We start from the raw sequence: 20,827 nt of genomic DNA on the forward strand, positions 1-20,827 counted from the left end.
CGAACTCACTAATGCTTTTGTGACTGGATGGAAGCAAGTCCTTGCAGTAATGTTCCAACATCTAGTGGAAAGCCTTCCCAGAAGAGTGGGGGCTGTTATAGGGGCAAAGGGGGGACCAACTAGATATTAATGCCCCTGGTTGTGGAATGAGATTTGATTAGCAGGTGTCCACATACACTACATGACCAAAAGTATGTCTAACAGTTAACGTGGAAGCTATAGCTAAACCCTAACATGTAGTTAGTGTGGCTTTCGAATCCAAAAACATTTTCCCATGTGCACAAATATCGTAAAATGAATCCGCTGCTTTCTCAGCTGAGTGTCAACCTTGCTAACGTTAGGTATATAATGTTAGCGAGCAAAGCTAAAGTAGCGTAGCCATTTAACCGTATACCGTTTATTTTCACATGACAATATAGCGTTACCTTTTTGAAGCACTTACCACAGAATCATAAATGTAACCAGAGACAGGGTTATCTCGTGAATTCTTCAAGCAACTAATAAGCACACCCCTATAATAACAGTCCTTTCTGTGGAATTGAGGAAGTTCTGATTCCATTTGGAATTATGTTGTTGATCACCTTTTGTCCACCAGGGAGCAGTCGATGATTAGCTAAACTAAATCGTTCACAAACCTCAATCCAGATACTTCTGAGAAAAGAGGACTTTAATAATTAAATACATACATATTTAGGTAAAGTCACAAAAGGTAGGGGGAAACGTTCTAGTGCTGATGTTATTAATTACGGCAATTTGCAGATGTAAATGTAGCCAGGATTGATAGTAAATTGCTGAACTGTGTTTACCAGCATATTTTTTTTTTATTAGTACGCCTGACATTCTTCCTGTAGATATTAAATACTTAAGATTCAGTTTCTGACGAGTGTGCAGTGCACTTTATTTAAATATTTACCGTTATGATATTACACTCCACCACAGTAGGTGGCGATATTGAAGCATGTTCAATGCGGCTGCTGTTGTGTTGAACATAAAGCCATTTTCTTGTTGGTTGGAGAGTGACTGGGATGTGCTGAAACACATCAGACAGAGTTGTTATAAAGGATTTTTTTGAAGAGTTTTTACCACAATGAGTTCAATTGGAACTGGGGTAAGTTTGATAAGATACTTTTTCTTCATATTTTTTTTTAATGCTAACAAATAAAATGTTTGGTAACTTGTTAGCCTCGGCTCATCTTAGCCAGGCTAGCAACAAAGTTAGCCAACTTGCTAACTAGCTAGCTGTGACTGCTCCGTGCTAGTTGTAGGTTTCAGTAGATAACTAGCTAATAATACATTTAATCACGTCATTCGTGTAAGATCTATAATCGTATATCGTGGTGAAGTATATTTTACACTAGGTACTGTTACCTAGCTGTTCTTGCCTTGCAGTACTACTGTTAGTTTGATACTAAGCCATGTTGTCATGCCTGCTGTGCTGAGTCACTTGCACTACAGGCTAGTTAGCTACAGTAGCAATGCTGGCTAAGCTAAATCGAAATTGAAACCAATTCAACTGATTTGGTGTAGGAGAGCTACCGATATCCAATCTATCAACAAATGTTTGATATCACAATATATTTACAAGTTAGACAATGTTGGAATCGTTTAATTAGCTAGATTGACACTCACACCTGCACTTTCAAATGGCTCGGTGATATCCGGTATCTTTGGGACGTCCCTAACCTTAATATTTTTACATTTCAATGTATGGCTGTCCCAAGGAGCCTAGATTGCACGGAGCCTTTCAAAGGGGATTCCTCTATTGTGAATCTAACAGTTACTTCCATGATTTTGCTAGTCATTACTATGGAAAGTGGCACCAATGAGTATTGGTGAGATTGATGTAAAAGTTTGAAGACTGACAGTTCCTGTCAATGAAACATGTATGTTATATCAACAGCAGTGGTCATCAAAGTATAACACCCAAATCTCCCTCTCTAGTATGACTTGTCTGCCTCCACCTTTTCCCCTGATGGAAGGGTGTTCCAGGTGGAATATGCCATGAAGGCAGTAGAAAACAGCAGGTATGTGATCTTTCCATCTTTTAATGTGTTTTTGAATGCAGTACTACCCACATGATGGAAAGTGACAGAATTTTTTTTTTTTGTACTCAAGGGAATCAATTTGTTGGTTTTTGTTCTTTCTCCTTACAGCACAGCAATTGGGATCCGGTGCAAGGATGGGGTTGTGTTCGGTGTCGAGAAATTGGTTCTCTCCAAACTTTACGAACAAGGCTCAAACAAGCGTATCTTCAATGTCGACCGTCACGTAGGGATGGTATGTATTCATCCACAGACCACATGCCCAGTATATACATGTGTTGTGTTTACCAAAAAAAACTGATGTGCACGCAACCACGTGGAGAAAACCCAAATCTTACAATCAAAGGATTAAAATGTAAGCTATTTCGTCTGCAAATGTTTATTAAACATCAAGAGATTTACCCATTGTAATTTATATGCTGTTTATTTCAAATACATAGTTACAGTTGCTGGTTAGCTAGCTAGCTCACTATAGCTTCCAGACTCTATTGGATTGGCTGTTGATACCTAACATGCTGTCGGCTTGCTAGCACCAACATGGCGAGGCACTCTGGACGAAGCTAGCGTGGCTGGGCAAATCATCGCTAGTTAGTGTATCTTGGCCGTAACACTCAGAGTATTTGCAATGTCGCCCCTTCTCTGCTGTTTACTTTGTGCATAGCTGAATCTACCTTTTTTTACCGATAGGCAGTTGCTGGGCTACTGGCTGATGCTCGATCCCTGTCTGAGGTGGCCAGAGAGGAGGCCTCCAACTTCAGATCCAACTATGGACACAACATCCCACTGAAGGTAAAAATAACTCTGATGCTCTTGATCAGTGTTTTCTCTCAAACTCCTCCTTGTGTACCCTGTCAGTTCCACATATTTGGTATGTTCCGTTACAGTACTACCACTCCTGATTCAACTGGTTGCGTTGCCTTTTCCCTAAGTCCTATGGACAATTGACATATTCCTTGATTTGAGATAAGATGCATACAGGATAAGTCAGAAGTTTACATACACTTAGGTTGGAGTCATTAAAACACGTTTTTCAACCACTCCACAAATTTCTTGTTAACAAACTATAGTTTTGGCAAGTCGGTTAGGACATCTACTTTGTGCGTGACACAAGTCATGTTTTCCAACAATTGTTTACAGACAGATTATTTCACTTATAATTCACTGTATCACAATTCCAGTGGGTCAGAAGTTTACATATACTAAGTTGACTGTGCATTTAAACAGCTTGTAAAATTCCAGAAAATTATGTCATGGCTTTAGAAGCTTCTGAAAGGCTAATTAACATTATTTGAGTCAATTGGAGGTGTACCTGTGGATGTATTTCAAGGCCTACCTTAAAACTCAGTGCCTCTTTGCTTGACATCATTGGAAATCAAAAGAAATCAGCGAAGAACTCCAAATGCCTGAAGGTACCACGTTCATCTGAACAAACAATAGTACACAAGTATAAGCACCATGGGACCACGTAGCCGTCATACCGCTCAGGAAGGAGTCAAATTCTACATCCTAGAGATGAACGTACTTTGGTGTGAAAAGTGCAAATCAATCCAAGAACAACAGCAAACGACCTTGTGAGTGAAACAAGTCCTATGTTGACATAACCTGAAAAGCCAGGTCTTCCAAATGGACAGTGACCCCAAGCATACTTCCAAAGTTGTGGCAAAATAGCTTAAGGACAAAGAAGTCGTGGTATTGGAGTGGCCATCACAAAGCCCTGACCTCAATCTTATAGAAAATGTGTGGGCAGAACTGAAAAAGCATGTGTGAGCAAGGAGGCCGACAAACCTGACTCCGTTACACCAGCTCTGTCAGGAGGAACGGGTCAAAGCTCACCTAACTTATTGTGGGAAGCTTGTGGAAGGCTACCTGAAACGTTTGACCCAAGTTAAACAATTTAAAGACAATGTTACCAAATACTAATTGAGTATGTACACTATTATTCTGACATTTCACATTCTTATAATAAAGTGCTGATATTATTTTACTAGGATTAAATGTCAAGAATTGTGAAAAACTTAGTTTAAATGTATTTGGGTAACTTTATTTATTTACATTTTATTTTTACCCCTTTTTCTCCCCAATTACGTGGTATCCAATTGTTTTAGTAGCTACAACTCCTGTACGGGCACGGGAGAGACGAAGGTCATGTGTCCTCCGATACACAACCCAACCAAGCCGCACTGCTTCTTAATTAACACAGCGCGCATCCAACCCGGAAGCCAGCCACACCAATGTGTGCACCTGGCAACACTGCGCCCGGCCCGCCACAGGAGTCGCTGGTGCGCGATGAGACAAGGATATCCCTAACCCGGACGACGCTAGGCCAATTGTGCGTCGCTCCACAGACCTCCCGGTTACGACAGAGCCTGGGCACGAACCCAGGGTCTCTGGTGGCACAGCTGGCGCTGCAGTACAGCGCCCTTAACCACTGCGCCAACCGGGAGGTTAACTTTTGACTTTAACTGTATAATCTCTCTTTACAGCATCTCTCAGAGAGAGTGGCCATGTACGTCCATGCCTACACGCTATACAGTGCGGTGCGGCCGTTTGGATGTAGCTTCATTTTGGGCTCTTACGATCAAGATGATGGTCCTCAGCTGTACATGGTTGACCCCTCTGGAATCTCATATGTGAGTTATCTTTGGGGGGTTTATCCCCAAACAGGCGCTGTCTGTCATTCATTTACTGATTTCACACTACACGTTTAGGGACGGTTTCTCAGACCCAGATTAAGACTCATCCAGTAATGAGGCATTCTCTGTGGGGATTTTACCTTGAGCATGTGGTTTAGTCCTGGACTAGTTTTAATCTGGGTCATGGAAAATGGCCCTTTTTTTTAAGGTGTTTGAACCTGTGCCATGTTTGATTGGGAATGTTGATTGATTGTCAAAATATATGTTGTAAATCTTGTCATTCAACCTTAAATTATGACCTGAAATTTGTAACATTAGGCAATGCTGTTAAAATATTAGATTTATTCTTATTTATTCTTATTCATTATTTTGTTTTATCAAGGGTTACTGGGGATGTGCTATTGGAAAAGCCAAGCAAGCCGCCAAGACAGAAATTGAAAAGCTTCAGGTAAGAATATTACTTGAGCCAAGTTTAAGACAAGGGAAGATCTTGCTTAATTGTTTGATTTGTGTATGCTATTGCTATCAACAGATGAAAGACATGACCTGCAGGGAGTTGGTAAAAGAGGTGGCCAAAATGTAAGTGTTTTTGTTTGTTGTATTAAAGGAACACAAACCAATCAAGGCACTGCATATTAAGTTGCTACTAACATGTACTGTTGGATGTTTTGTAGAATCTACATTGTACATGATGAAGTGAAAGACAAATCGTTTGAGTTGGAACTAAGCTGGGTTGGAGAAGGTAATGCCACTTTCCCTTATACACATGTATTTTTAAGTGTGGTATTGTCTCCCTTTGTACATCTGTATATGACAAATGTAACAAAGGCAGAGTTTTGTACCCTGGTCTAAGCTACCACTAGTGTACCGGGTTAGCAGTCATAGCGTTTTTGTAACAAACTTGTCTCTGGTTGTGAGCAGTGTCACACATTTTAAATCTGACAGTTAACCCAGCTCATAACTAGGCAAGTCCGTTAAGAACAAATTCTTATTTACAATGACGGTCTACCCCGGTCAAATCCTAACGACGCTGGGCCAATTGTGTGCCACCGTATGGGGCTCCCGAGTGGCGCGGCGGTCTAAGGCACTGCATCTCCGTGCTAGAGGCATCACTACAGACCCTAGTTCGGTTCCAGGCTGTATCACAACTGTCCGTGATTGGGAGTCCCATAGGGCATTGTTAGGGTTTGGTCGGGGTAGGCCGTCATTGTAAATAAAAAATTGTTCTTAACCGACTTGCCTAGTTAAATAAAATAACAAAGTGATGTATGGCAAGCATGTGCAATAAGGGGTTATGATTCTGTTAGATACTCAACCCTCACCAGTTTTGACTAGCTATCACCTGGTCTAGTCAAATTGATCGCAGCTTGATTCTGCTTGAACTGAGCAGTGAAATTTATGAACTTCATGTCCCTTCACCAGTGACAAATGGAAAACATGAGCTGGTTCCAAAAGACGTCAGGGAGGAGGCAGAGAAGTACGCTAAGGTATGTACCACGACTTCCAGTCATTCATTTTTATTTTCCATGGCATTTCTGTGACCTACTGTATTCTAACCAAAAATACGTCTGTGGTTTGAACTCGAGTGTCCTGTGCGCCACACGACTGAGTTGGCTTGCTGAGCTAAAGCCCAAGCTTTAGCCCAGGGAGCCAACTCAAGTCTTCAGGTCCCAGGTAAGGTTACCCATCACGTGAGAATGGTTCACTGAACCACTTCCATTATCTGTCTTGCTGGTGTCTGATTAGCAATGCCTTATGCTTCCACCATAGGATTCCTTGGAGGAGGAGGATGACTCTGATGAAGACAACATGTAAACTAATTTCTGTGGTTTCTCCAACCGTCACACACCTACTGACAGGACGGCTCTCCAAGAGACACAAATTGTTTTGTAATTAATGGACCATTCATGTAATTTCTTTCCATTTTAGGGTTTGATGGATTTCAGCCTTAAAATAAAAGTTGAAGATAAGCACGGTTTATACTAAAAGCATCTTTGGCCTTTTTTTTGTGAGACTCTAAATGCTGTCGAGGGTTTGCCTCTGTCATTTGATTTTGTAATTGTGTGTATTTAGCACATAATATCTCAAGGATGGTCACTTGATCCTTCTGGTGGTGCCAGTTGTGGAAGAAGACTTAGACACTATTTCAGTGCACAGTGTGATATGTTTCAGGTATGACATGAGTCAGTGACCCGAAGGGCAAAAGTCTCCACATTGACCTTACAGATGGACGTCCAACTCCGTGCCTTTCCTCCTCACATTGCCACTCCATGCCAGCCTCATCTGGTTCTCTCCCTGCTTGGATACAATTTAAATCCAATTGTATTCATCACATAAACCCACAAAAACATCTGCTAAATATGTGTAACTAAATACTTGTGCAGTAGTATCTAACAATACACATCTAAATGTAAAAGAATGCAATTAAGAAATATCAATATTAGATTGAGCCTTTCACTTGAATCTGAGGGATTGATTAGCTCCTCAGCTGTACATTTGATAAATACGTCCTTCTGCCTGCCTGGGACAGATTATTTTGTAGTAGCGCTGATGTCAACCTAGTAGATTTAAGTTTGGAATTTCACATGTCAGGATACTCAGCCAGAAGAGTCGCCAGTGTTCAGTTACACCCCTCAACACGGATATATACGTTCATTGTCTGGCCTTAGGTAAGCAAGATTTGACAGCAATCATTTCACTGGTTTTTACCTGCACATGCTTCCTTCCGGTTACGTAACCAATTTGCCTGCTCTGACGTCCTACAAACGAACAAGGCGCAATTGGCCTCAACTTAAAGCAAATCGATACTTTATATTTAACTCGCATCCTCTCCCCAGCAAATGACTACATTGCTAGTAACTCAAATTCAAATACGAGTTACCGCTAGCACCATCTAAAGAGTGAGTAGCAATTACTTGTGTTTTCAGTTCACATATAGTATATTTCCCACCTTGGAGTGACAAGGAAGCCAGTGTCGAAAATAGGCGGTCCATTGTGAAATATTTCTAACCAGTGAAAGGCTTGGATTGAGATAATAAAAGCCAATCATATGTCCATGTTGGGGTGTTATTCTAGTAAAAGAAGCAAAGTATGAGAGGACCAATAGCACATTTTCTCTCAAAGCGCCGATTTCCATCTCTACCAACCATAAATACAGAGAAGGTATGTCCTATAGAATTTGAAGAAAGTGTTGACCAATCATATTTCTAGGATTCGACCACCGCTGTCAGGCCAGCCAATCGGATTTCGAGAGACCCAGCTTCAGCTCAACAGCTTGTTATTCGTGTATTGCTTTGCAAATCTGGCTAGCAAGTCGTGTCGTTGCATGTAAGTATAAAAAAATATAATATCCCTCTCTAATCAATTACAAACGTTTAACAGTTCACGCCATTTAGATCAACGTGACAACCGTTTCGTTAGTTATCGGACGAGACTTCGCTAAATTTCGTATTTTTTCCTGTAAGATTAGACTGGTAAAGAATTGAATGCCAGTGACCAGTCGGCTTGTTTTTGCAGTGAAGAAATGTATGCGCCTTTTGTGAAACTGGATAATAAATAATGATTGTTCTGATACTTCTCTGTTTTATCGTCGAACAAACCTACCTGACTGCCTCTCGTTTATCCAAATGAGAACCACCGTTTGAAATGTTCTGCCTGAACTAGCTGGCCAACTCAATGACGAGCAAGGCGCTTTAAATCGCCATATCGAGAAACTGTTAACGTTGGCTAGCTAGCATGTTTAAGTTAGCTAACTAGCTAAATTTAGCTCTCGAGTTGAGGGAAATCTTCTGTCGTTACTTACTTTAACCACAATATTTATAATCTCTGTTTCTACTAAAACATATTGTCTAAGAGACTGGTACACCTTTTGTAGCCAGCTCCTCTGTATTTCACAAGCAGTTAGGAATGAGCTCCCAGCCTGACATGGTGCAGCACGGCGAGCTATGATGGCGACGTGACACAGTCAGATTGCGAGCAAAGCGGGAAGGAACACGCACTATTCTGTCTGTTGTCTATGTGCAACGTCCTTGTAGTATGCCAACGCTGAGCTGTTGATAATATTCTTTTTAAATGCTTTTGACGTTTTTTTTGTCTGTTAACAATCAGCATGAGCATACAGTTAAACTAGATAGCTAGTAGCCACACATTTTTGTGAGTCTGGAGGGAGGGGGCTGCATCGAGCTTGAAAAGAATGCGTTAGAAGTAGCAGGCTAGTTCGTCGTTAGCCGGTTAGCATATTTACTATTTTTCGACTAAAAATGATTTAGTCCGAATCACGGCTGTTTTGACACCTTTATTCATCTGCAATTCCTATCTTGTTTTACAGCAATCAAAACAAATCGAGCTGGACTCCCTCAAATAGCCTCTACGATGAAGGTAAGTCACTTGGCTAACCTCAGTTGAAAACAGCAGTGAAGCCGACGCCTCTTTCACTTGGCTTGCAAAGAGTCTGGGGGACAACTGTCTATATGGTTGGCAACAATATATGACAGTTTGTAGGTGTCAATGTCACATACAGTACCAGTCAAAAGTTTGGACACACCTACTCATTCAAGGGTTTTTCTTTATTTTTTTACTATTTTCTACATTGTAGAATAATAGTGAAGACATCAAACTATGAAATAACACATGGAATCATGTAGTAACCGATAAGGTGTTATATTTTAGATCTTCCAAGTAGCCACCCTTTGCCTTGATGACAGCTTTGCACACTCTCTGCATTTGCTCAAAGCTTCACCTGGAATGCTTTTCCAACAGTCTTGAAGGAGTTCCCACATGCTGTGCACTCGTTGGCTGCTTTTCCTTCACTCTGCAGTCCAACTCATCCCAAACCATCTCAATTGGGTTGAGGCCAGGTCATCTGAAGCAGCACTCCATCACTCTCTATCTTGATCAAATACCTCTTACACTGCCTGGACGTGTGTTGGGTCATTGTCCTGTTGAAAAACAAATGATAGTCCCACTAAGCGCAAACCAGATGGGATGGCGTATCGCTGCAGAATGCTGTGGTAGCCATGCTGGTTAAATGTGCCTTGAATTCTAAATAAATCAGTGTCACCAGCAAAGCACCATCACACCACCTCCTCCATACTTCACGGTGGGAACCACACATGCAGAGATCATCTGTTAACCTACTCTGCATCTCACAAAGACACGGCGGTTGGAACCAAAAATCTCAAATTTGGACTCATCAGACCAAAGGACAGATTTCCACCGGTCTAATGTCCATTGCTTGTGTTTCTTGGCCCAAGCGAGTCTTCTTATTGGTGATCTTTAGTAGTGGTTTCTTTTCAGCAATTTGACCACGAAGGCCTGATTCACGCAGTCTCCTCTGAACAGTTGATGTTGAGATGTCTGTTATTTGAACTCATTATGTGAAGTATTTATTTGGGCTGCAATCTGAGGTGCAGCGGTCCTCATGAGAGGCAGTTTCATCATAGCGTTTGATGGTTTTTGCAACTGCACTTGAAGAAACTTTCAAAGTTTTGGAAATGTTCTGGATTGACTGACCTAAATGATGGACTATCATTTCTTTTTGCTTATTTGAACTGTTCTTGCCATAAGTGGTAAAAGTGGTAAAAGCCCAAATCCATATATCTTCTGTATACCACCCCTACCATGTCACACCACAACTGGCTCAAACGCATTGAGGAAAGAAATTCCACAAATTAACTTTTAACAAGGCACACCTGTTCATTGAAATGCATTCCAGGTGACTTCCTCATGAAGCTGGTTGAGAGTGCCAAGATTGTGCAAAGCATGGCTACTTTGAAGAATCTCAAATATAAAATACATTTTGACTAACACTTTTTTGGTTACAACAGGATTCCATATGTGTTAATAGTTTCTCTTATCTATTCTACAGTGTTGAACATAGTAAAAAAAACCTTGAATTAGTGTGTCAACTTTTGACTGGTGCTGTATATTTAATTTCAATGTTAAAGTTTTCATGTAGGCTTCACTGTATATGACAATTTTCAGACTGCATTGCCCACCTCTTCCTGAGCAAGACAACAAATGTTATTGAGTTGAAAAACCTCTAATGCAATGTTTGTGGCATCATGCTTCCTGGACATCTCTTTCAATAGTGGCCAAACATGGTCTGTGTTTACTTTCTAAGAAAGTACAATGATAAATGTTACCGGGGTGTCTGTTTTTCTCATAGGCAGCGGACGAGCCTGCCTACCTGACCGTGGGGACAGAGGTCAGCGCGAAATACAGAGGTGCCTTCTGTGAGGCAAAAATCAAGACTGTTAAACGGACGGTGAAGGTTAAGGTAAGAGCACGGCACAACAATGGCTCCTTCTCAAATGACACCCCATTCTCCTAATAGTGCACTACTATAAACGGAATGGGGCTGTGGTCAAAAGAATTGCACTATATAGGGAAGAGGGTGCCATTTGGGACACAGACAACATTCTAATCAAACAAGGGAGTAATGTGAAAGGGTGCAAATGTTGATGTCCAAATCTGACAAGGATTTGTTGTGTGTGTTATATATATATATATATATGTGTGTGTGTGTGTGGACAAGCTGATTGTCCAGTTTCAGTCACATTTTTGCTGCTAAAGGACCCCCCCCATGTTAGTGTATGCCAGTGACATCTTTCACGTAGACCTTGTTCTATGAACAGTTGCTTAGTTTGTTTCAGAAAGCATTATGCTAATCCAGGGGTCTTCAACCTTTTCTAGCATACTTTTAATTTTTTTAAATATATATATATATAGCTTTCAAATAGGTATGTCCTTCTCCTCTACCCTGTGACTCTTCCCCAGATCCTGGTGTACAATAGATGTTTTCTCTGTCAATATTACTGGTAAAATAATGGTTAGTAAACAACTAAGGGGGCCCCATAAAACCATATTTAGTATTTTCCTGAATCCTATTTTTTTTTTACTTAATTTTTTCAATATTATATTTATTCATAGAGCAATAACAACAAATTATGTTCTGAGTCATGTTAATGCTTAAATCACATGGAAATACCATTTAAAAATTATTTTTTTAGGTATGGAAAAAAGACAACGCATTTGTGATTTGAGTGTAATTCCCCTTCATATGTGCATCGGGCAAGAAAGGAATGTGTTGGTTTAGCCTACTGCTGTACCATATGTCATGGCAGAGTTTGCAACACAATTGCCACACAAATTATACAAATAATCATGATCTAGTAATGTCAGGTAAGCCTAATTTGCATTTGAGAGTTTTTTGGGAAAGTCTTTATCTACCCACAAGACTGTTATCATTAGCATCGCTAACTGGCTATACATACAGAGTGATAGACAAATGCGCCCACCAAACAGACGGACGGCAATTTTGCTGGCAATTAATTGGCATATATTGTGTTACATTTGGCTTTTTAAGCCAACAGTGGCTAACCAGGGGTGGGATAATGTCGATGTGTCTTTGATTGGACAGTGGCTGGGAGCTTTATGGTTGACTGTTTGCGATGGAACACATTAAAAAAAGAATGCATGCATCACCCTTTATTTGGATAGTCCGGATTTTCCATCTGTAGATGCTCTAGAGATGATCATACTATCTGTTGCTAATCAACTGCTTGCTAAGTTTAGGGTTAGTAGATTAGTTGAAATGTTACAGATAGTAGGTAAAGCATCTACCAATGCATGTACTTACAGAATTGATTAGCGAGCTACTCATAGTTGGGATGCGAGCTACTGATAGTTCGCAATCTACTTGTTGGATGGAGACCCCTAGGCTAATCTGTGACCTACGCAGTCCCAACTAGACACTCTGAAAATAGTTAATTTAGTCATATCATAACAAACGCTGGTGATAGTCTGTCATCATGACTGCATTGGTTACAGCGTGTTGGCTTTAACGTTGGGTAAAACACATGTTTCACTTTAAATACACTGAACAGTGTTGGTCCCTTGTTTCTTGAGCTGCAATTAAAAATCCCTGAAATCTGTGCTGGGGACAATAAAAGGCCACTTTAAAATTAGCAGTTGTTACAACACAATGCTTCAGATGTGAAGTTTTGTGGGAGCGCGCAATCGGCATCCTGACTGCAGGTATATCCACCAGAGCGTTTGCCAGAGAATTGAAAGTGTTCATTTCTCTACCATAAGCTGCCCCCAAAGTCATTTTAGATAATTTTGTAGTATGTCCAACCGGTCTCACAACCGCAGACCATGTGTAACCATGCCAGCGCAGGACCTACACATCCAGCTTCTTCACCTGCGGGATCATCTTAGGAGGGGTGCTGAGGAGTATTTGTCTTTAATATAGCCCATTTGTGGGGGGGAACTCATTCTGATTGGATGGGCCTATGCCATCCAAGGCCCACCCATGGCTACACCCCTGCCCAATCATGTTAAATCCATAGACTAGGGCCTAATGAATCTGGTATTGTATTTTTTCCAACAACCGATAGGCTGAGGAATTTTGGTCCATATGTGCTTTTTTAATTATTCCTTAAAACACCATTGTGAAAATGTGGGTGCCACTGAACTGGTGAACCTGCCTATAGGTCAGGGCTGATGATGGTTATTGTTTTAAGGTCAAGTGATCCCACACCAATCACCAGGTAGCAGCATTGTGACTTGACCACCTGTATTCTCCGCTGTTCTCCTTTGCTTCTGCTCTTCCATTATGATTGTCACAACAAGGTCAGAGTACCCTTGATTGATTATTTAATTGGTCTAGTGTTCATGGGATGAGGTAGGAAGCCCCATTTGAACTTTCTCCACATAGAAAGATGGGTGAAGGCTGTTATGCACCATTCCTTGGTAGTACTAGAAGCACATGCCTACTATTGTATCAGATCTTAAACCATCTGTAGCTGGAACCGCCTGTTTGTACAACTGCCTTCCAGTGTTGGCATGTGAGGTTCGTCTATAGGCTCCTTGGTAAACTGACTTGTCAAATATAATGTAATTTGTCATATATTTCGTGGCTAGTCAGGAAGAGGAACGTTTTCTGTTACTCAACTAGATTATTCCACCTTGACTTAATTCCTTTTGTTTCCCTCCTCTCTCCCTAGGTGATGCTCAAAGGAGACACTACCTCACAAGTTGTTCAAGATGACCAAGTGAAAGGACAGTTGAGGGTAAGTTTGGAACTAACTGGCATTGCATCACCGTACTCCCCACAGCATGATATGCAATACATTAATTAGGCCCTCATTGTTCTTTTGATTCTCAGAATCATCTGTTTGTCACATGATTCTGAGATTCCGATCTGTTGGATATAACAATGGTTCTGTACTTATGACAGCATAATGTCCTACAGGGTACAGGCATATAGAACCGGTACAGACAAGTTATTGTCGACGTGAAGTTCATGTATATTGCCTAACTGCAATGTTCATGTGACTAATGCCCTGGCAATTTACACTGATCACCTGTTTTTCCAACAACTGTAAGCATCAATGGTAGTGCAGTTTTTTTTTGTGTGTGTGGGTGCGCTGATTTTTAATGCCAGAGTGTTTAACATTCAAAGTTGCCTTAAGATTTAAAATGGCCTCAGTTTTTCTGTCATGATCTATTGTACACCGTGTGTGGTTCCCTTTTTTACTGTTCGAACACGTGTCATGGGCTTTCACTTTACCCAGTCACGTTTCTTTCTTTAGAGAAGAATTGATTTGAGATGCAATATTCAGAAATTGCTCCACCATTTCCTGGTTGCTAAAATTCAAATCATTTGCCTTATGTAGAGAATCATTGTACCAATAGGTGCCGGAGGGGGTGGCTGCCGTTTTACGGGCTCCTAACCAACTGTGCTATTTAAAATGTAAAAAAAATATATACATTTAGCATTGTCTGTCACTCATTCTGTACATAATGTTGCTGCTACCGTCTCTTATGACTGAAAAGAGCTTCTGGACATCGGAACAGCGATTTGCTCACCTCGAACTGGACAAAGATTTTTCTTTAATGTCTGACAAGAAGGATGTACTGCTTTGTCGAGACAAGGACCACATCTCAATCATCCTCATGAAGATAAGATGGAGAAAAGGGGGGAGGAGGGTGGGGTGCCTTCTAAGAATTTTCAGACGAATAGGTAAACCACCACTACCCTCCGTATTATTGACCAACATGCAATCATTGGAAAACAAACTGGACAATCTAAGACTATACAACCAACGGGACATTAATTGTAATATCTTGTTTCACTGAGACGTAGTTAAACGACGACAAGGATAATATAGAGCTGGCTGGCTTCTCCATGCATCGGCACGAAAGTGTAGCTACGTCTGGTAAAGCGAGGGGCGTGTTTGTCTATTTGTCTAGTTTGTCAACTGCTGGTGCGCAATGTCTAATATTAAGTCTGGAGGTTTTGCTCGCCTGATGTAGAATACCTCCAAAGCTGTAGATCGCACCAAGAGTTCTCGTTCTCGCAGTCTTTACCGCCACAAAGCGATGCTGGCACTAATACAGCTCGTTGATTGCGGTCTATGCCATAAGCAAACCAATAAAATGCTCATCCAGCATTAGCGCTCCTAGTGGCCGGGGACTTTAATGCAGGCAAACTTAAATCTGTTCTACCTCATTTCTACCAGCATATCACATGTGCAACCAGAGGCACAAAAAAACAACTCTAGACCACCTTTACTCCACACACAGAGACGCTTACAGAGCTCTCCCTTGCCCTCCATTTGGGAAATCTGACCATAATTCTATCCTCCTGATTCCTGATTACAAGCAAAAACTGAAGCAGGACGTATCAGTGACTCGCTCAATACGGAATTGGTCAGATGATGTTGATGCTACGCTACAGGACTGTCTTGCTAGCACAGACTGGAATATGTTCCGGGATTCATCCAATGGCATTGAGTACACCACCTCAGTCACCGGCTTCTTCAATAAGTGCATCAACGATGTTGTCCTAACAGGGACTGTACATATATATCCCAACCAGAATCCATGGATTACAGACATCCCCAACGAGCTACAGGCTAGAGCTGCCGCTTTCAAGCAGCGGGAGACTAATCCGGACGCTTATAAGAAATCCTGCTGTTCCTTCAGATGAACCATCAAACAAGCAAAGCGCCAATACAGGACTAAGATTGAATCTTACTACACCGGCTCTGACACTCGCCAGATGTGGCAGGGCTTAAACTATTACCCACAACAAAGGGAAACCCAGCCGCGAGTTGCTCAGTGATGCGAGCCAAATAGGCGAGCGAAATTCCTTTCATGCTCGCTTTGAGGCAAACAACACTGAAGCATACATGAGAGCACCAGCTGTTCCAGGTGACTGTGTGATCAAGCGCTCTATAGCCGACGTGAGCATGACCTTTTAAAAAAAGGTCTACATTCACAAAGCCGCGGAGCCAGACGGATTACCAGGACGTGTACTCAAAGCATGCGTGGACCAACTGGCAAATGTCTTCACTGCCATTCAACTTTTTCCTGACCGAATCTGAAATGCCTACATGTTACAAACACCACCATAGTAACCTGTGCCCAAGAAAGCGAAGGTAACCTGCCTGAATGATTACCGCCCGTAGCACTCACGTCGGTAGCCATGAAGTGCTTTGAAAGAATGGTCATGGCTCACATCAACATCATCATGCTGTAAACACTAGACCCATTCCAATCACACTCCACACTGCCCTTTCCCACCTGTGAGAATACTGTTCATTGACCATAAGCTCAGCGTTCAACACCATAGTGCCCACGAAGCTCATCTGTAAGCTAAGGACCCTGGAACTAAACACCTACCTCTGCAACTGGATCTTGGACTTTCTGATGGGCCATCCCCAGGTGGTAAGGGTATGCAACAACACATCTGACATGCTGATCCTCAACACGGGCCCCTCGGCGTGCGTGCTTAGTCCAGTTCTGTACTTCCACGACTGTGTTGCCAAGCACGACTCCAATACCATCAAGTTTGCTGTAGACACAACAGTAGTAGGCCTGATCACCGACAATGATGAGACAGCCTATAGGGAGGAGGTCCGAGACCTGGCAATGTGGTGCTGGGACAACTTATCCCTCAATGTGATAAAGACAAAGGAGCTGATCATGGACTATAGGAAATGGAGGGCTGAACAGGGCCCCATTAAACTTGACGGACTGTAGTGGAGTGGGCCTGTAGACTTAACCAGTACTTCACTGGGGCCAAGCTTCCTGCCATAGAGGACCTAATATACTACGCGGTGTCTGAGGAAAGCCCATAAAACTGTCAGACTCCAGTCACCCGTCATAGACTTCTCTCTGCTATCGCACGGCAAGCGGTACCGGAACGCCAAGTCTAAGACCAGGCTTAACAGCTTCTACCCCAAGCCATAAGACTGCTGAACAATTAATCAAATGGCCACCCGTACTATTTACATTGACCCCCCCCCCTGTTTTTATGCTGCTGCTACCCGCTGTTTTATATCTATGCATAGTCACTTTACAAATGACCTCTACTAACCTGTAACCCACACAGACTCGGTACCGGTACCCCCTGTAATTCTTTTTTTTTACTTGAGTTTATTTGGGAAATTATTTCTTGTACTGCATTGTTGGTTAAGAGCTTCTAAGCAAGCATTTCACGTCAAGGTTGTATTCAGTGCATGTGACGTATATCATTTGATCATCTTAAACCACTGTGAAATATATTTTCCATAACCAAAAATATTGTGTTTTGAGCTGGTGTATAAAACTGAAAGTAAAAGACACAAACTAACTTAAGAACGGGAAGCATATAAATACCGCACATAGAACAGATCTACCGCTTCTTAGACTTGCTTTCAATGACAATAACAGATCAGTTAGTTCCAAACTCTAATTTCTATGTGAATTTGGTCGGGTTGCCCAAAAAGTTACATATTGCAGATTTTACGGTTGCCATTTTGAGTTATTTTTAAAATGGGAGTGTAAGAGCAGCTTATATGAGGGGTCTGTCTCATCTCCCTGGCATCTTTTTGCAGGTGGGCTCCACAGTGGAGGTGAAGAGTGCAGAGGGGATCTGCAGTGAGGCAACCATCAACAAACTTACAGACGCCAGTTGGTACACAGTGGGTAGGTTCATTTAACAACACTTAAACTAGTTTACAAGAAGTCCTGCTCCTGTTATCACCTGATAATGGTAGACTACATAGGTCTTTGTCGTTTGGTTGCGTTTTGACTATTCTCAAAATCACAAGTAACAGTCAGTATCTGGTGTGGCCACCAGCTGCATTAAGTACTGCAGTGCATCTCCTCACGGACTGCACCAGATTTGCCCGTTCTTGCTGTGAGATGTTACCCCACTCTTCTACCAAGGCACCTGCAAGTTCCCTGACTTTTCTGGGGGGAATGTCCCAAGCCCTCATCCTCCGATCCAACAGATCCCAGACGTGCTCAATGGGATTGAGATCCTGGCTCTTCGCTGGCCAAGGCAGAACACTGACATTCCTGTCTTGCAGGAAAATCACGCACAGAACGAGCAGTATGGCTGGTGGCATTGTCATGCTGGGGTCATGTCAGGATGAGCCTGCAGGAAGGGTACCACATGAGGGGGGAGGATGTCTTCCCTGTAACGCACAGCTTTGAGATTGCCTGCAATGCCAACAAGCTCAGTCCGATGAGGCTATGACACACCGCCCCAGACCATGACCGACCCTCCACCTCCAAATCGATCCCACTCCAGAGTACAGGCCTCGGTGTAACGCTCATTCCTTCGACGATAAGCGCGAATCCGACCATCACCTCATGTGAGACAAAACCGCAACTCGTCAGTGAAGAGCACTTTTTGCCAGTCCTGTCTGGTCCAGCAACGGTGGGTTTGTGCCCATAGGCAACGTTGTTTCCTGGCGATGTCTTGTGAGGACCTGCCTTACGACAGGCCTACAAGCCCCCAGTCCAGCTTCTCTCAGCCTATTGCGGACAGTCTGAGCACTGATGGAGGGATTGTGCGTTCCTGGTGTAACTCGGGCAGTTGTTGTTGCCATCCGGTACCTGTCACGCACGTGTGATGTTCGGATGTACCAATCCTGTGCAGGTGTTACACGTGGTCTGCCACTACGAGGACGATCAGCTGTCTGTTCGGTCTCCCTGTCGTGCTGTCTTAGACGTCTCACAGTACGGACATTGCTATTTATTGCCTGCGGTCCTCATGCCTCCTTGCTGCATGCCACGTTCACACAGATGAACAGGGACCCTGGGCATCTTTCTTTTGGTGTTTTTCAGAGTCAGTAGACTGGACTCTCTTAGTGTCCTAAGTTTTAATAACTGTGACCTTAATTGCCTACCGTCTGTAAGCTGTTAGTGTCTTAACCACTGTTCCACAGGTGCATGTTCATTAATAGTTTATGGTTCATTAAACAAGCATGGGAAACAGTGAAGATCTGTTTGGATATTTGGATTTTTACGAGTTATCTTTGAAAGACTCGCTGAGTTTTATTTGTCTATTATCCTTGGGAGCAGTATACTTTGGTGTTACTGTTTTAAAATATCTTGGTGGCAGGTAGCCTACTGGTTAAGAGTGTTGGGCCAGTAACCGAAAGGTTGCCGGTTCAAATCCCCGAGCCAAGTAGGTGAAAACGCTTTCAAAGTGCCCTTGAACATGGCACTTAACCCTAATTGCTCCTGTAAGTTGTTCTGGGTAAATATCAAATGTAAACATTACAAAGGAACTGCTTCCCACTGTATTCCAGTGTTTGACGATGGAGATGAGAAGACACTCCGCAGGACGTCTCTGTGTCTTAAGGGCGAGAGACATTTTGCTGAGAGCGAGGTAAGAGGACTGGTATTCTGACCTGACTGTCTTCTTGGACATTTGATTTGGTGTTATGTTGCTCTTTGATACGTTGATTAAAATTCCTCCTCTCGCTCCCTCTTCTTACTCCTCTCTATCTCTCTATCTCTCTCTGTTGTTATCTAGACGTTGGACCAACTGCCCCTGACCAACCCGGAGCACTTTGGCACCCCCGTCATCGGGAAGAAGGGAAACCGCGGAGGAAGGAGGTCATCTCAGGCTCAGTAAATTGACCCTTCTTTCACTTTACCTCTTATTTTAATCGTCACCTTTACCCCAATCCCACCCTTCTAAGTTAACCTTTTAAAGCAAAATTCCACTCAAAAACAACCTTTAGATTATTTTATGTCAAGTTTTCAAGTTATGTTGCTTCTTGAAAGTCAAATGTCACTTTCCACATCATGTGATGTGTTTTGCTTCTTGCACGTCCAATATCTTAAACTTGACTGCTGACATGCAAAACATTTTAGAACTGTATCAACAGTGGACTAATGGGAAAATGACCCCAAAAGTTTGAGTGGAGTTTTTTTTAAAGTGCTACCACTGTGTTATTTCTCTTGATACGGTTTGATGACCTAACCTGCACTACCGCTTACATTTCCCAGTAAGATTTTAATCTGCAAACATGCTTCTGTAGATGCTCTGCTGTGTCCATTCAAAAATGGTCATTATACACATTTTCAGACCCCTTCCCTTTATCCACATTTTGTTACATTACAGACTTTTTCTGGGATAGATTAAAATAAAAATCTCAGCAATCTACACACAATACCCCATAATGACAAAGCAAACAATGACAAAATATACTGCAATACCTTATTTACATAAGTATTCAGACCCTTTGTAATGAGACTTGAAATTGGACCCAGGTACATCCTGTTTCCCTTGATGTTTCAACTTCATTGGAGTCCACCTGTGGTAAATTCAGTTGATTGGACATGATTTGAAAAGACACAAACCTGTCTGTAAGGTCCCACAGTTGACAGTGCATGTCAGAGCAAAAACCAAGCCATGAGGTCAAAGGAGTTGTCCGTAGAGCTCAGAGACAGGATGGTGTCGGGCCACCTATCTGGGTATGGGTACCAAAAACATTTCTGCAGCATTGAAGGTTGCCTAGAACATAGTGGACCTCATCCTTAAATAGAGGAACTTTGGGACCACCAAGACTCTTCCAAGAGCTTGCTGCTCGGCAAAACTGAGCAATTGAGGGACATCCATTGACATTCTTGGTCAGGGAGGTGACCAAGAACCGGATGGTCACTCTGACTGAGCTCCAGAGTTCCTCTGTGGAGATGGGAGAACCTTCCAGAAGGACAACCATCTCTGCAGCACTCCACCAATCAGGCCTTTATGGTAGAGTGGCCAGACGGAAGCCACTCCTCAGGAAAAGGCTCATGGCAGTCCACTTGGAGTTTGCCAAAAGGTACCTAAAGGACTCTCAGACCATGAGAAACCAG

General features: G+C 42.4%; 2 protein-coding genes across 9 annotated transcripts in view; both read left to right on the top strand.

The window, feature by feature from the left end:
• Positions 1–886: 886 nt before the first annotated feature.
• LOC110505789 (proteasome subunit alpha type-3) lies at positions 887–6,663 on the top strand. 2 transcript variants are annotated; one of them, XM_021585226.2, is made up of 10 exons: positions 887–1,108; positions 1,942–2,024; positions 2,154–2,277; positions 2,730–2,831; positions 4,526–4,672; positions 5,058–5,123; positions 5,208–5,254; positions 5,350–5,417; positions 6,098–6,162; positions 6,446–6,663. In XM_021585226.2, exons 1-10 carry the CDS (start codon positions 1,088–1,090, stop codon positions 6,488–6,490), a joined length of 768 nt encoding a protein of 255 aa, XP_021440901.1. In that variant the 5' UTR covers positions 887–1,087; the 3' UTR covers positions 6,491–6,663. The 2 variants fall into 2 exon arrangements, with proteins under 2 accessions (XP_021440901.1, XP_021440899.1); XM_021585224.2 differs by having other exon boundaries at positions 5,058–5,254.
• Positions 6,664–7,555: 892 nt separating this feature from the next.
• Positions 7,556–20,827, top strand: part of LOC110505790 (AT-rich interactive domain-containing protein 4A) — a 49,966-nt gene continuing 36,694 nt past the window's right edge. For 2 of the 7 annotated variants that reach the window (XM_021585227.2, XM_021585228.2), the window contains exons 1-7: positions 8,082–8,200; positions 9,003–9,052; positions 10,842–10,952; positions 13,684–13,749; positions 17,563–17,653; positions 19,270–19,349; positions 19,497–19,594. In XM_021585227.2, coding sequence (XP_021440902.2) covers positions 8,161–8,200; positions 9,003–9,052; positions 10,842–10,952; positions 13,684–13,749; positions 17,563–17,653; positions 19,270–19,349; positions 19,497–19,594 — 536 coding nt within the window. In that variant the 5' untranslated portion in view covers positions 8,082–8,160. Of the gene's footprint in view, positions 7,576–7,875; positions 8,003–8,078; positions 8,201–8,296; positions 8,905–9,002; positions 9,053–10,841; positions 10,953–13,683; positions 13,750–17,562; positions 17,654–19,269; positions 19,350–19,496; positions 19,595–20,827 lie in introns of those variants that run through there. The other 5 variants (XM_036962213.1, XM_021585230.2, XM_021585232.2 and 2 more) reach the window with 5 other exon arrangements.

This window comes from Oncorhynchus mykiss, chromosome 25 (genome assembly GCF_013265735.2).
Source record: "Oncorhynchus mykiss isolate Arlee chromosome 25, USDA_OmykA_1.1, whole genome shotgun sequence".
Classification (NCBI taxonomy): domain Eukaryota; kingdom Metazoa; phylum Chordata; class Actinopteri; order Salmoniformes; family Salmonidae; genus Oncorhynchus; species Oncorhynchus mykiss.

Bases quoted from the DNA above. Each gene is read 5' to 3' on its own strand.
- LOC110505789 (XM_021585224.2), top strand. From the start codon at position 1,088: ATGAGTTCAATTGGAACTGGG. The intron at 2,278-2,729 runs GTATGTATTCAT...TTTTACCGATAG, and splicing joins TCGACCGTCACGTAGGGATG to GCAGTTGCTGGGCTACTGGC. The intron at 2,832-4,525 runs GTAAAAATAACT...CTCTCTTTACAG, and splicing joins GACACAACATCCCACTGAAG to CATCTCTCAGAGAGAGTGGC.